At 49.1% G+C, this 13,592-nt stretch overlaps 1 protein-coding gene across 1 annotated transcript; it reads right to left on the bottom strand.

The window, feature by feature from the left end:
• Positions 1-1,408: 1,408 nt before the first annotated feature.
• Positions 1,409-12,717, bottom strand: LOC146760406 (C-Jun-amino-terminal kinase-interacting protein 3-like). Its single transcript, XM_085551589.1, has 5 exons — positions 12,349-12,717; positions 5,087-5,207; positions 4,741-4,811; positions 4,236-4,327; positions 1,409-1,451 (listed from the first exon to the last, which is right to left on the bottom strand). Exons 1-5 carry the CDS (start codon positions 12,664-12,666, stop codon positions 1,424-1,426), a joined length of 630 nt encoding a protein of 209 aa, XP_085407715.1. The 5' UTR covers positions 12,667-12,717; the 3' UTR covers positions 1,409-1,423.
• Between the last annotated feature and the right edge of the window lie 875 nt (positions 12,718-13,592).

Below are 13,592 nucleotides of genomic sequence, written 5' to 3'. Positions count from 1 at the left end.
CAGATTTGGGGACCAAGTTCCAGTGGGAGAAAATGTAGAGCAAGCAGTGGAGGTGGAAACTCAAAAAAGAAAGTAGCTTGTCAGCATGAACACTCCAGAAACAGGGCAGCAGTCAACACCTCCTTGCAAGACACCGATCTGCTTCCCTGCTCCATCAGGCTCCATGCCAGCCCAGTACAGCACTGCTCCTGGACACAGCAATCATTTCACCAAGACTCAGCTCAGCTACCACCATCACACAGTGGGACCGGCAGCCTCCAGCAGTCCCTTCAACCCAACCTGTTCTGTGATCCTGTGATCTGTGACCACGGGTGAAAAACAACTGCAGCTGCATCTGAGGCTGCCCCAGGACTGACTCAAACACACTGACATGGCAGGGGCAGAAAAGAGTTCATTTACAAAGTGAAAGCAAAATGTCTAACGGAAGAGACCAATGCTCAGCCTTTCCATTCTGAGCACTGTCCAGCTGACACTACACCGCTGTGCCAGCATGGCTCCTGCTTGGAATGGCTGCTTACTGTGCCCCATCAAGGAAAAACTGCAGGAAAGATAACTTCAGTTTCACAGTCCTGACGTTGGTGTTACCAGTCCCCAGAGTAGTTCAGAATATCCTCAGGGTTGCTATAAATTTTCAGTGCTGACTACAGCCCTTTGGAGTGACTTTCATACACCCACGTCCTTCTGGTCCAGGGGGACTCTGAGCACTTGGTTAGTTCCACCTCATGTTGTGAGGAAAACAGCAAAAGCCTCTATAAGGGCTTGCAGTAGCCAAAACCTGGATCAGAATGCTCCTCCTGTAAGACCTTAAAGCTTAGAAAATGTAACAGAACTACTAGGTTTGCCATCACTGCAAGGTGGCAACAGCCCTCTTTGTAGGCTGAGGGTGCAGAACTCACTGCCTCAGCCAAAGTCAGATGTGCATTCTGACAGTTACTGGTGACACGCATTTCCTGCCCTGCTTAGAAAAGAGGTGTATTTTGTGCTCATATAGGAAGTGCTCAAGAAACGTGTAGATGCGGTAGGCAGGGCATGGTTTAGAAGGGAAATATTGGTGGTAGGTGGACACTTGGATCATTGGGGATCTTTTCCAACCTTGGTGATTTGATGATTCTAATTTAAAGGAGAAAAGACAACTTTTTAAAGTAATCTGGAAGGTGAAGTGCAAATGTCCAATCACACAGGGATGATCCCGGTTTGGAATCCAGCCTCTGCCCCTTCTGCTTTGGGTGCATGAGCTCCTTCCTGATGTAGCAGCTTGCTGGCTCCCTCTGCACCAGCCAAGGGAAGTGTGCCATGTGAGTGAATCTAATGCAGATGTCAGTACACAAAGAGGGCAAATAGGCCAGCACAGAACCTTTCAGCATCACACCACGACCACCCAACAGCAACCTCCAGAACTATGATTAACAAATAGCAGTAGGATTTACCTTTTCCTCCATGACTGGCGATGACTGCAGCGACAAACGTAACAGCCAAAACAGAGCAGCAATTGCACAAAAAGCAAGACAAAAAAAAAACAACAAAAAAACACAACAACAACTATTAGAGAATGAAGGTCATGCAAACATGCAGCCCTATCAGAGACAGCGAATGCATGCACTTTTATTCATACTACTTGGAGGTGTGCACTGTACCCATTCCCCTCCTCAGATGGCAGCAGACACACACACCCCTCAGCAGTTCTTGCACCATCTTCTCTCAAGTGACAAGGAAGCACCCTTGGTGCATTTACAGCCTTATGCAAATATGTATTTACACAGTCTACCATATAAAACACACCCAAGCACATCCACAGGTGAAGGTAACCAAATGCACTCACAAACATGTAGGAAGACATTGAGAGATTACACCCATATCCCCCCCAAAACACATCAGTGTACCAACTCACAAGTGCTGGTGTTCACCCACACGCAGCTGTGCAGACACAGGACCACACAACCCTCAAAGGCACAAACATACACAAATACAGCACACATGAACAGCCCAAAGCTTGAAATGAAGGAAAACGACCCACTTCCCAGCTGCTGTTCCTACAGATTCAGATGGAGGCCTGGCAAGGGCTGTGACAGACACAGCGAGCTGCTCTTTCTTCCCATTCTTCCAGGAACTAGCAACACGTTACATGGAATAGCATCCCTCCAACACAGAGACAATCCTCAGTGCAAGGTTTGTCCTTCATACCAGAGAACGGGGTGTGGGGGGGCAACCAGCCTAACACACTCCAACCATTACAGCTGTGATCAGGATTGGTTTGGGGCAGAGGAAAACAGAAACAACCTATTGAGGGAGCTGTCAGGAACACACACTCTCACAATCCTAACAACCTACTGGTTCTTTTCACCCCATATCTTCTCTTTCCATACCCATCATGCCTGCCTCCATTCACCTACAGAGGCCACCATCCAGCTTCTGCTCTTCTTTCCTTGTATAGATTTCTATATTTTTCCACTGGTCTGCTAGAAAAGCATCACCTTCAGATGGGAAAGGGTTACACTGTATTCTGTAATCAGTTTTATTTTTCTAAGCCACTCTCTGACATGACACCAATTTACTGCTCTGCAGAAAACACAGCACTGAGAACTTACTATATGGAAAGAACTCAGCCAGATCAGAATGTTCCTATTCCAGTTCCTTTTAGATCCGCTACAGATTTGTGCTGTCCTTCAGAGTTTGTGCAGGAGAAAGCCTAGATAAGTCTCTCTGCCTCTGGAGTTTAGGGTATAACTGCTTCAAACTGCTATATTGCTGCCCCTGAAACACTGCTGGATATTCTCCATGGCAGGAGAGCTGAGCTGCTCTCTGCAGAACAAAAGAAACAGGACCACACACTGACACTTGGCTTCCTGCAATGCTGCACCCTGCCAGCTCAGCAATTCCCAGCTCCCCCTGTTCCCAGCTGAGACATGGAGATGGCAACAAGACAGAAACGCACACATCAGCACAGCTGTTCTTCCTACAAACATTCATACCTTTCAGGTAGGTGGGAGAGGTGAGTTGGACTGAACAAAGACCTAATCCACCCTGTTTCTCCTTCACCATGGGTGTGCCTAAGAGCTTGTACAGAGACATCTGACAGCAGAGGCACACAGCCCAGCAGAAGTCTCAAACATGGATGTTCTGCAGTTACAGAGCCCATTTTCCTTCAGCATCCTCCCTTCCTTCTAACACAATGTTACGTTACCAACAGCTGTGAACAAAACTCCCGTTCCCCCCAGCAGCCCTGTGTGCACACCAGTAAGGCACCAGCACAGAACCAGAGGCTGACCCCCAAACCTTTCCCTCACAGCACGATGCTCGGGCAGGAGGCCAAGCACTGGCTGGGGAAGGAACATCACATCTGCAAGGAATCGGGGAGCAGTTTGTGTCTCTCTTGCTCTCTCCTCTGCTGTTTTACAATACACAACCAAAACCTTGATGATCTGAATTCCTTCCCAGGCACTCCAACCCAGCAAAAGGAAGCCACAGCTTCCAGAGAGCTTATATTGTTTATTTCAAGACCTGACACTTCCTTCCACTTTCTTTATCCCAAACCTAATGGACACACTAGTATTTAAATGTTACGGATCTAAACAGAAGGTACTAAAATAACCTTATGTTTAGAAAATAGGAAGAATATTTCTTCTTTTCTTCATTTGAAATTATCTTTTTATATGTGGTTTTAATAGAGTGGTTTTATATACTGCACTTCATTTCCTGCTACTGCCATTCCTTTAAACAGAGGCTGGCTCTGATCACTTTGGTGCTATGAAAACAGAGGGGAAAAAAACAAAGCACTTTCATGGGCATAAGTAGATCTATTGAGTGACTGACTCAGATAAATCTTCCCTTAAGAAACTGGGGAAGAAGTTACATAAAGGCTAATGCGTTTAACTACTCCAGTTTCGCTGGCTATCACACATGCACACAGACACACACAAATGAACACTCTCTTCCATCCCCATCCATTTTATGGATCAGTCTTATACATGATACCTGAGAACACAAACGTTGCTTTCCAGAAGACGTCCATCTGCAGCAGCACAATGAAGTCTAAGCTTTGTAACAGAACACAAAAAACTCCTCTCTGTCAAACCTTAGAGAACTTATCCACAACTCACCCTCAACCCATTACAAAAAGCTTCAGGTACAATCCATGCCCACAGGGAAAGATCCTTTGGTTTCTTTCTCTTGCAAATATGCACTCATTTGATAAGTTCCTGGATGGCAAACATTATATGGAGAGGTTATGGACCTACCTTCTCCCAGGTACACTGCCCTCAGTTTGATTATTTCCCACAACCTGCTGCATCTTGGATCGTTCGATGTGTTCCACATAGGTCTGGATCATCTGAGAAGAGGAAAAAATACGTGAGGCAAACAGAATAAAACAAAAGACTCCATTGGACTCCATGATCATTATGGGTCCCTTCCAACTTGGGATATTCTGTGATTTCTGTTTTTTGAATATTGTTTTCCAGCATTTACTTCCAATTCCTTAAAATTTCTTTTAAAAAGTGCTATCTGATGTTCAGACAGAACCTCCCGTGTTCCGGTTTGCACCCTCTGATTCTTGTTCTGGCACTGGGCACCACTGAAAAGAGCATGGCTTCATCCTCCTTGCACCCTCCCTTCAGATAATGTTGATGCTCTCAAGTTTCTGAAGCTCTAGTCACTGTCAGGATGAAAAACCCAATTCTCTGATGTGGTTTTATGGGTAAGCTAAGAGTTTGTTTATTTGGAAGGAATCAGGCAACAGCTTACCTCTGTGTGACGCTGATGTAAAGCATTATACTCTTTCTTCATTTCTGATTCACGCTCCTCCAGCCGTGAAACTGCCAAGAAAAGATTCCACCCATCAGCTAACATACAGATCTAGACATGCTCCATGCAAGAGAAGCAATGAAACCTGCACTACACTAGTGTGGATATGTCGCACCCTGTAGATTGCTCTGATTTTTATACCAAAGAAAGGGACAGCCACAGATTTCAGGCTTTCCACAAACTACATTAAAACAAACAAGAAAAAACAGCACATGAAGAATATCTGCAAGTATATGCTCATGGAAAGCAAACTACATAATCGTATCTGGTGCACAGCTTTGCTTACTCTGATCTGCATAGTTTTTGGTCTTCAGCTCCAACTGTCGAGTCTGAAATTCAAGGTGTTCCACTTGGATTTGTAGCTCTTTCTTCTCCTGTTCCAGTGCATCTTCAAACTCTATGAACTTCTGTACAGGGAAAAACCAGAGAAGGAAGTAAGGATGAGGAACAGACCTAAACGTATTTGACTTTTCCTCTTCTCTCCTCCTATACTATGTGTGCGTATATATACATATATATATGTACACACACAAAAAAAGCAAGAGATAAGAATTTCTATGTGCTTTAAGTTAAAACAGCATTTACTCAAGCTAGAAATACTTATCTTCTAAAATAAAGTAAAAGATGTACTTTGTGTATCATTAAGATATAATCTGCTGGCCAATGCAAGTTATGTAAACCAACACGGTTCCATCATCTTCATCAACACCTTTATCATGCTAGGCTGAATTTGGATTCCTGTTAGTTTTATGTCAGAAAAGCCAAATTCTGTGTCTACGGTCACGCATTTAGAAGTGCCTACGTCAGAAATCTCCTTCAGACATCAGAAAGTTCCCACTATTAATGATGTTGCATCTAAATTTTGCAGGAAACATACAAGCCTTGTGGAAAACCAACCCACAACCGTCACACCTCACAGTCTCCTTTGCAATCCACTTCCCAGATCTCAGACCAGAGGTTTTTTCAGGCACACATCAGAGAAGGGGTAGAGAGTTACATGGTAAAAACCAGAGCAACTTTGACAGGTGATTCTATAAGGATGGCACATTCAGCTCCAGAGCTGCTAAGAAAAACTTGAGTCTTACTTTTTCAGTTCTGTAAGTTGAGTTATGCCTCAATTGGTGCAGAATGGAAGCAGTGAGTGATGAGACCTCACAGCAAGAAAATCCCGGCCAGTCTTCTCTGGGCATCAGTAAAAAAGAAAAAGTTCTAACCAAGACAGCCACACTGAGCAACAGGCCTAAAGAAGCCATTTCACTTGGTTTGGACTGGTTGAAGCTATGCTAAGAAAAGCAGTATTTCCCTCTGCCCCCTCTCAGGGTTTGCTGGAAGCACTCCATGCTAATGCTCTGTTGACAAACTTCCAATTACAGCCCAGCGCTAAATCCCTCTCCCTTCTCACTTGCTTGGCTTTCACTCTTGTGCAGCTCTCCTTGCACAAGGTGCCCATCTCTTCCCAGCTCCCCACCCAGGCGTGTGCCACCCAGCCAGGCAGGAATTGTGCTTGGAGTAGCAATAAACTTTAACTGACTCTAAGGAAAACATTCACAGAACTCTCAACAGTAAAACAGGAAGCAAAAGAAAGCAGGAGACCAATTTTATTCCCACTATGTAGGTCAACTTTAATAGGATTCCTGGATTTGCTACCGTTGCTTTGGTTTAGTTTAGTGAAACCGATTGGAAGATTAAACATTCCACACTAAGGCTCTTCTTAGTCCTGTCTGTCTTGCAGCCTCAAAGTACTCAAACAAACTGCAAACTAGCAATGAGCCGACCACGTGGAGAAGAAACAGAGACAGCAGCATTAAAAATTAATGCCACTCTAAGTGTTCTCAGGGAAGAAGAGCATCTCAGGTGAGTGCATTGCAGCAATATCCTGCTCCATCTCCTACGGAGATCGAACACCAGCTCTGGGCACAGGGACCCAACGGCTCCTCACTCTGTCTGGCTCCAAAACGCTTCTTGGCTGTTCCTCCATCAGAATCTCCCAGCCAGTGTCTCCCCCTGCATCAGAAAGTCAAGACAAGCAAATAAAGTGGGTGCCGTGGGAGTGGCCACCCAGCAAGCATGGGGACATGGAGGCACTGTTCTCTAAGGAACTGAGAGAGACCTGAAACCCAGCTGCCCTGGTCCTTATGGGTGACTTCAACATTGCAGATGTTAACTGACAGTAACACACAGCTATCTATTTTCCACACATATGTTTACAAACTGCACCAGAACAGAAGGAAGGGATGCCATGGAGCCTGGACAGGCTCAAGAAGTGAGGCCTCAGGAACAGGTAATTCAAATGATGTTGAAGGGAAAATCTTCCTTTCTTTTCTACCCCACTACAATGAAATCAATGGGTGAACTGGAAGAACAAAGAGCCCACTCCCACTTGTCCTGGGAGAGCAAAGCCGAGCACAGCATTACTATTTTTTCCAATCCCTTCATACTTGCTTTCAAAGGATAATTTTCCAGCAGTTATAGGAGCCAGATATATTTTAAACAGTTAGCAATGATGGAACATGATGCTGCTGTACACATACAAATTAGTCTTGCTGGAGCCTCTCCCTGGATTTCAAGCAGGATCGCTGGTCTCTAACATCTCAGGATAAGGTTACAACCAGCACCATGGTTCACACGCTCATCGTTAAATGGAAAACAACGAGCACAAAATCATCTTAAGTGAAAGAACGAGTATTCCTCTGCAAAGCAGCGGTACACTGGAGATGGCTGAGCTTCCTGCATTACTGGCTTTCAGAGGAAGAAAATGACTAAAAATAGTAGCATGCGGTCAGAAACCATCATATCATATTAACAATAAATCAGGCAGAGTGAGCTAGGTGTGCATATATGCAGAAATCTTATTATAAGGTCTTAATCTGGGCTGGCTGGCAGCACGTATTACATGCTGACGGGAACAGCAGCAGCTCAGTCGTCACCTTACCCTGCGGCTGGGCAGAGAGCAGCGCTGGGATGCACTGCCCGGGAGAACAGGGAGGATGCACAGCTGGATGCACAGCTGGACGCACAGCTGGACGCACAGCTGGATGCACAGCTGGACGCACAGGTGCCTGTGAGGAGGGGGCTGTCTGCAGGGCAGGAAGGACTCACACCGCATTCCACTCCCCACCTGCAGGAAGGCTGTCAGCCAGGGAGCCAATGCAGGCTGTGCAGCCTCCAACTCACAATTTGGGGCAGTAATTAACTGGCAATTCGGGAAGTTACGTTGACAGTATTCTGTCTTAGGAGGCCAAGACAAAGAAATAGGGCAGAACCCACTGGTGGCAGGACGCAGTACTGCCTGGTGGGCAGATGCTTTGAGCTACAACCCACGCTCAAATCTTTGCTATCCTCCCCAAAGAGAAACACTCCTCTGAAGGAACACCTCCACCTGCACAGGAGCACACAGCCTCAGTGAAATAACATCCCCTTGACAACTGCAGCCCTTAAGGGCTTTTGCTTCTCTTGCTAATTTCAAGGATTCACAAGCACATCTTTTATGTGTTAGCTACTTTATAGTTGTAGATTGGTCTTCAAATGCTTCTGTGAAATCAAATGCTGTTATTTTGGCATATATCAATAAAAGCATCTCCTGGATTCCTATTCCAAGGGATCTGAGCCTTTTTTTGAAGAATGAGATGCTCTGCCCTTTAAATGCTCTCCATGAAGCAGGCCTGGTGCTATGGCAGAGCCAGGGCAGGCAGATGGGCTCTTCTCAGCCCTGACACAGCTCTGCCCCCGCACACCATGGATCACTGTAGAGGAGCACAAAGGGAGCACGGGCAGCTAACAGAGCTCTTCAAGGCAGCCTTGTGGTAAGTGGGGCTGACAGGGCAGGAGGTGCTACTCGAGTGCAGCAGATGAGACCGGACTGGGAGATGCCACTCATGAAGAGAATCAAAACATCACACAGGAGGAACGAAGCGATGCTGATGGTCAGAGAGGAGCTGGGACTGGGCAAGGGCATGCAAACATCGTGACTGCAATGAGAAGACTTGAGAGAAGGGAGCTGAGCACAAAGCAAAGATGAGCCCCAGGTCAGCTGCAACACAGTGTGAGGAGACAGACAGACGTGCTGCCATCTCCAGCCAACAGGATGTCACACAGGTGAACACGCAGGGTGATCACACCAGATAAATCCTACCATTGTCATTTTGAACAGTGCAACACTCCAATTCATGCTGAAGCCTTCCAGGAAAGCCACCTGCTATTGCAGCCCCACACGCCCAGGGATCAAACCAGGCACAGCCAAGTGTCACCCAAACCAGCTGCACACAGATCCCTCCATGGGGCACTCCAACCTGACCCTCCTCCAGCAGGCAGCGAGCAGAGCTCGGCTCGTGCCACCAACACAATGGAGACCAAAGGCAGGACTGGTTTCTATTAATACTTCAAAGGCACAGATATCTCATGGAGGCAGAAGTTACTTGGAGTAAAAGTCAATGCTGGCACAAGAACAAACCAGTAAAAACAGGCTGCAAGTTAAAAAAAAAAAGAAAGTGGAATTCAGGAGGAGGTCACTTTTAGCAGAGCAGACGCAAGAGGTTTAAGTAATGGCTTTAAGACAAAGCCTGATACATTTATGAAGCAGCTTCTGTAATGCAACTGCCTGCAGTGCTGAGGAATGGGCTGCTGAGTCAGCAGGTCCCTCCCAGTTCTGTGCTCCTACAAGTGGGTGCCATCCTAACACCCGCTACAGAGCAGGAAGAAAATTCCTATGCAAGGTCCTATGCATAAGCTGCAGATGTCACTAAATAGTGGGAGCTGCTGGCTCCCTGGAGTGTAGGGAGGCCTTGCAGTGAGAGCTTGACAAGTTAGTGGGATGTGCATTAGGCTCCACATGAGGATTAACAAGGGAAGTGCTGTTCTCTGCACTGGGACAGGGCAGCCCCAGCTCTGTGCAATGACAGGAGCGGCACAACAGAGGTGCTATAAAGGAAGGGAAGAAGATCGCTCACCTGGAGCAGAAGATCTCGGATTCACATGGGAAAGCTGCACCAAGAGGGGATCTCCAGAAAGAGACCCTTGCCAGCAGCAGTCAGCCCCTAAATGGGCTCTAGGAGAGGTGCAGCCATTACCCGGCGCTCACACAATGCAAAGCAGGTGGAAGAACACGGCAATACTGAAAAGCTGACGCTGTTCCACAGCTTCAGTGTTTTGGAGGTCAAGGAAAAGAAATGTGACATTCTGAGCCCTGCAATCACAGACTGACTGCACTGCTTCATTTCAAGGGACTTCTGACTTCAGTGCTCTTGTCCGGGTGCTTCTGCTGCCCTATTTTAGAGCAAGTGGAAAATATTGAGTCACTCTGCAGTCAAAGTGTCCAGAAAAGCTTCGCTTTTGGCTGAGAGTATTTTGAAAGATACTGAATGCAACCATCCTGGGGAAATGAGTGGCAGAACATGGAGACAGAAACCTCTGCTTCAGAGGAAGGGAAATGAAGGCTGTGCAAGCTGCCCCAATGGAGCAGGACATGGCTGGGTGCACGCGTATGTAAAACAAGATCTGGTGGTTCTGCAGTAGCGGGAACAGGAGGATACGACACAACTTTTATGCCAGAGAATAACATCCACTGCTGGTTTCAGTTCACTTAACATCCATAAACTAACGATGTAATCAGACGCCCATGACATGATATTGCAATACAGGAACAAATTACTTTGTGATCACCGACTCCCAGCTCCCCAGCATTGCTGCAGCTGTTGAAATGATCATTGATACACGCAAAGAACTCAACAGCAAGGGATTGAACATCGCTCCTGGAGGTGGAACCCCCACTGAAGGTGGGGCTGGAAGCTGCAGACCCAGGACAGGCAAAGCACACAGCGCCGAGTGCTGCTCAGGGACGGAGATGGGCTTCCCCTGCTACAGAAGTGCAAGGCGTGCTCTGGTGGGGGGTGCATTTCTCTGCTTACAATGAGCTGATGAACAGCAGAATTCTCTGTAGCATAAGAGATTTTCACTTCCATAACACGTAATCCACTGCACAGGAAGAGGCACACAGGAAACTGCTGCAGGTAATGGTGTGCTTTGGTCACACACAAAGGGAATGACAGCTGTATCTCACACACGTGAGCTGATAGCAGAGGCTACACAGGGGACAAAACCCATTTGTTCTCATAGAAGCACATTATCTATTCCTTTCTGCTAACAAGGCCCTATGCAGATACTTTTTTGCCCATTCAGCTCAGATGCACCTGAGGATGACAGAGTGCTTTTACATCTGCCAACAGCACCATGCTGTGGGTCTGAGCGTCCCTGCAGGACGTAAATGTTGTCACCACATCTGCTTCCAGGAGCAGGCACAGCAGGAAGCAGCACCCCCTGTACCTGGTAAACTGAGAGCAGAAAGATACGAGTCCAAAGATGCAGGATCCATCCATGGGGCTGTTCCACCCCACGCCCCGAGCCCCACTCCTCCCCAGCAGCAGCACATTTCCAAGTATTTAATTCTCAGAAGCTACAAAATACCGGCTTGTGGAATGAAGTCCCACACTTGGAATTGCTTTTCAATCCCTCCCTGCCTTCATATGAATTTGAAAAGATCAGCTGTAAGTTTTATTAACACATACTTAAAACTTAAGGCTACAACCCAAATTGACCAGCATTAGTACAGGGCGATAAATGTCCTGGGCTCACGTCCTCACCATCCAGCACCCAGAGCACCTCCATTGAAATACTGCACGGCGCTTTACTCTGGAGTCATGAAGGGATTTCATTTACCACATCTAAGCAAATCAAAACCCGACTCTGAGCAAGACTCCTGGGACGGAAAAAACCCTCTACTCTCCCAGTGTTAAAACACAGCCAATACAGACGCATACATTCCTTTCCCAGCAGCTTTGCAAAGACATGCTGATGACACGACAGCATTACACTTCTAGCGGTACCAATGTGTCCGGCACGTCGCAGACCGGCCCTGCTGGAGGCCGGAGCCGCCCGGCCGCGCCTATGGCCAGAAAGATGCCGGTGGTGTCGGCGGACTCGAGCGCTCAGTGCGGAGCAGCGCGCTCAGCTCGGCTCCTTTGTCCCCGCATGAGGCGCTGTGCCCCGATGCCGCCCGCTCCCAGCACCTGCCGCAGCCCCGGGGATCCGGGACCCGCAGCACCCGGGGAAAGGCCGCTGAGATCAGACAGGGAACCATCTCCAGGGCAGGGGAAGTACAGGGAAGACATCAACCATCTGAGGGCCGCGTTTAAACCCGAAACCGGCAGGAATCCTCCAGTCATCCCCGTGCAGCCGGTGTTCGAGCTCGGGGCAGCGCAGCAACGCGGAGCCATTCCCAGCTATTCCCAGCCATTCCCAGCCATTCCCAGCTATTCCCAGCCATTCCCAGCCATTCCCCTTCCCCTCCGCACGGGCTGTGCGGAGCAGATGGAGCGGGGCCGGGAGCGCGGCCTGCGATGCGGGTACCGCCGCAGCACATCACATCACATCGTATCACATCATCACATCGCATCGCATCATATCATCGCATCACATTGCATCACATCCCCGGCCTTTGGCGCCGCGCACAAGATGGATGCCGGGCCCCGTTGGCGCTGGGCCGCTCTCACTCACCTCCTCGGCCTGTTTGCGCAGCACCTTCTCCCACTCGTACTGTGTGAGCAGCTGCTCATTGTCCTCCTGCAGCAGCTCCAGCTCCACCTCGTGCTCCTGGTTATCGGTCAGCACCGAGTCCAGGTTCTCCAGCACCGTCACCACCAGCGGCATCAGCTCCTTCACCACCTCCTCGTTGTAGCAGTGGATGAGCCGCTCGAACTCGCGGTAGATGCTGTTGGCCAGGCCCGACACCCGCTCCGACATCACCGACCCCGAGCAATAGTCGTTGCCCGGGTACCCCCCCACGCCGCCATCATCCAGCTGGATCTCCAGCATCGTGCCAGCCCCACAGCGATGCGCTGCGCCCCGCGTCGATCCGCTCCGTTCTGTTCCGATCCGCTCCGTTCCAATCCGCCGCTGCCGAGACCCACCGCGCTCTGCCCTGCCCGCCAACGGGACCCAATGAGCCGCGCGGCGCCGCCCCGACACCGAGACGCGGCGCTGAGCGGACGGAGCTGCAGCCGGGCGGGGTGGGGCGGAGCTGCGGCATCCCCGTGTGCGCCGTGCGGGCCACGCTGCCGCTGTGTGCATGTATGGAGCCGCCAAGGGGCGGGGGGGGGGGAGTCACAGAACGATGCGGGGCCGGAACGAGCCGAGCTGGAGAGCGGCAGGGGAACACCGGGAACACACAACATAACACAACACAACAACACAACACAACAGCACAATACAGCCCGACCCCCAGCCCTGCACGCACCACCCAATCCCGGCGGCGGGGAGCCGAGTCCCGTGAGCTCCGGCAGCGCGGGCCGATATAGGAGCGATATTTCTGGATGGGAGGAGTCAGGAGCTATAAGCTCATTTTGCAGCTCAATTAGTGATGCCCCAAACGTCTCCAGACCTGAACGTCCCTGCCCAGAGCCTGTGAAAACCAGGGCACTCCTGTGCGCCTGCATGTAACAGTAGTTTCAATGTAGGTAATGATCCTTCAAGGTGAAGTGCCTGCGGGTTCTGCAGCAAAAGGGTTTGATGGCCCCATTGAGGCGGGGATGGATCCAGAGAGAAAAACAGGGAAAACTGGCTGCCTGCCGTCCCCTTGGTCACCCCCATAGGACCCCACTGAGCTCCAGGCCCTTCTCAGCTCCATTGCTCCTCTCTGGACACACTCCAGGGTCTCAGAGTCCCTAATGCTCCGAAAAAACAATAAAGGAAGTTGTCCAAGGAGAGGTGAAAAGAACCTCATCGCTTATTCACTGCAGGGA

Source organism: Coturnix japonica, chromosome 6 (assembly GCF_054131305.1).
Source record: "Coturnix japonica strain WE chromosome 6, WE-NBRP24, whole genome shotgun sequence".
NCBI lineage: Eukaryota > Metazoa > Chordata > Aves > Galliformes > Phasianidae > Coturnix > Coturnix japonica.
Note: the sequence above shows the minus strand (reverse complement) of the source record. Positions and strands in the feature narration are given on the sequence as shown.

Coding starts and splice junctions, on each gene's coding strand:
- LOC146760406 (XM_085551589.1), bottom strand. CDS start 12,666: ATGCTGGAGATCCAGCTGGATGATGGCGGCGTGGGGGGGTACCCGGGC. Junction 4,812..5,086: donor CAAAAACTATGCAGATCAGA/GTAAGCAAAGCT, acceptor TTTTCTTGGCAG/TTTCACGGCTGGAGGAGCGT. Junction 4,328..4,740: donor TACATCAGCGTCACACAGAG/GTAAGCTGTTGC, acceptor TCCTCTTCTCAG/ATGATCCAGACCTATGTGGA.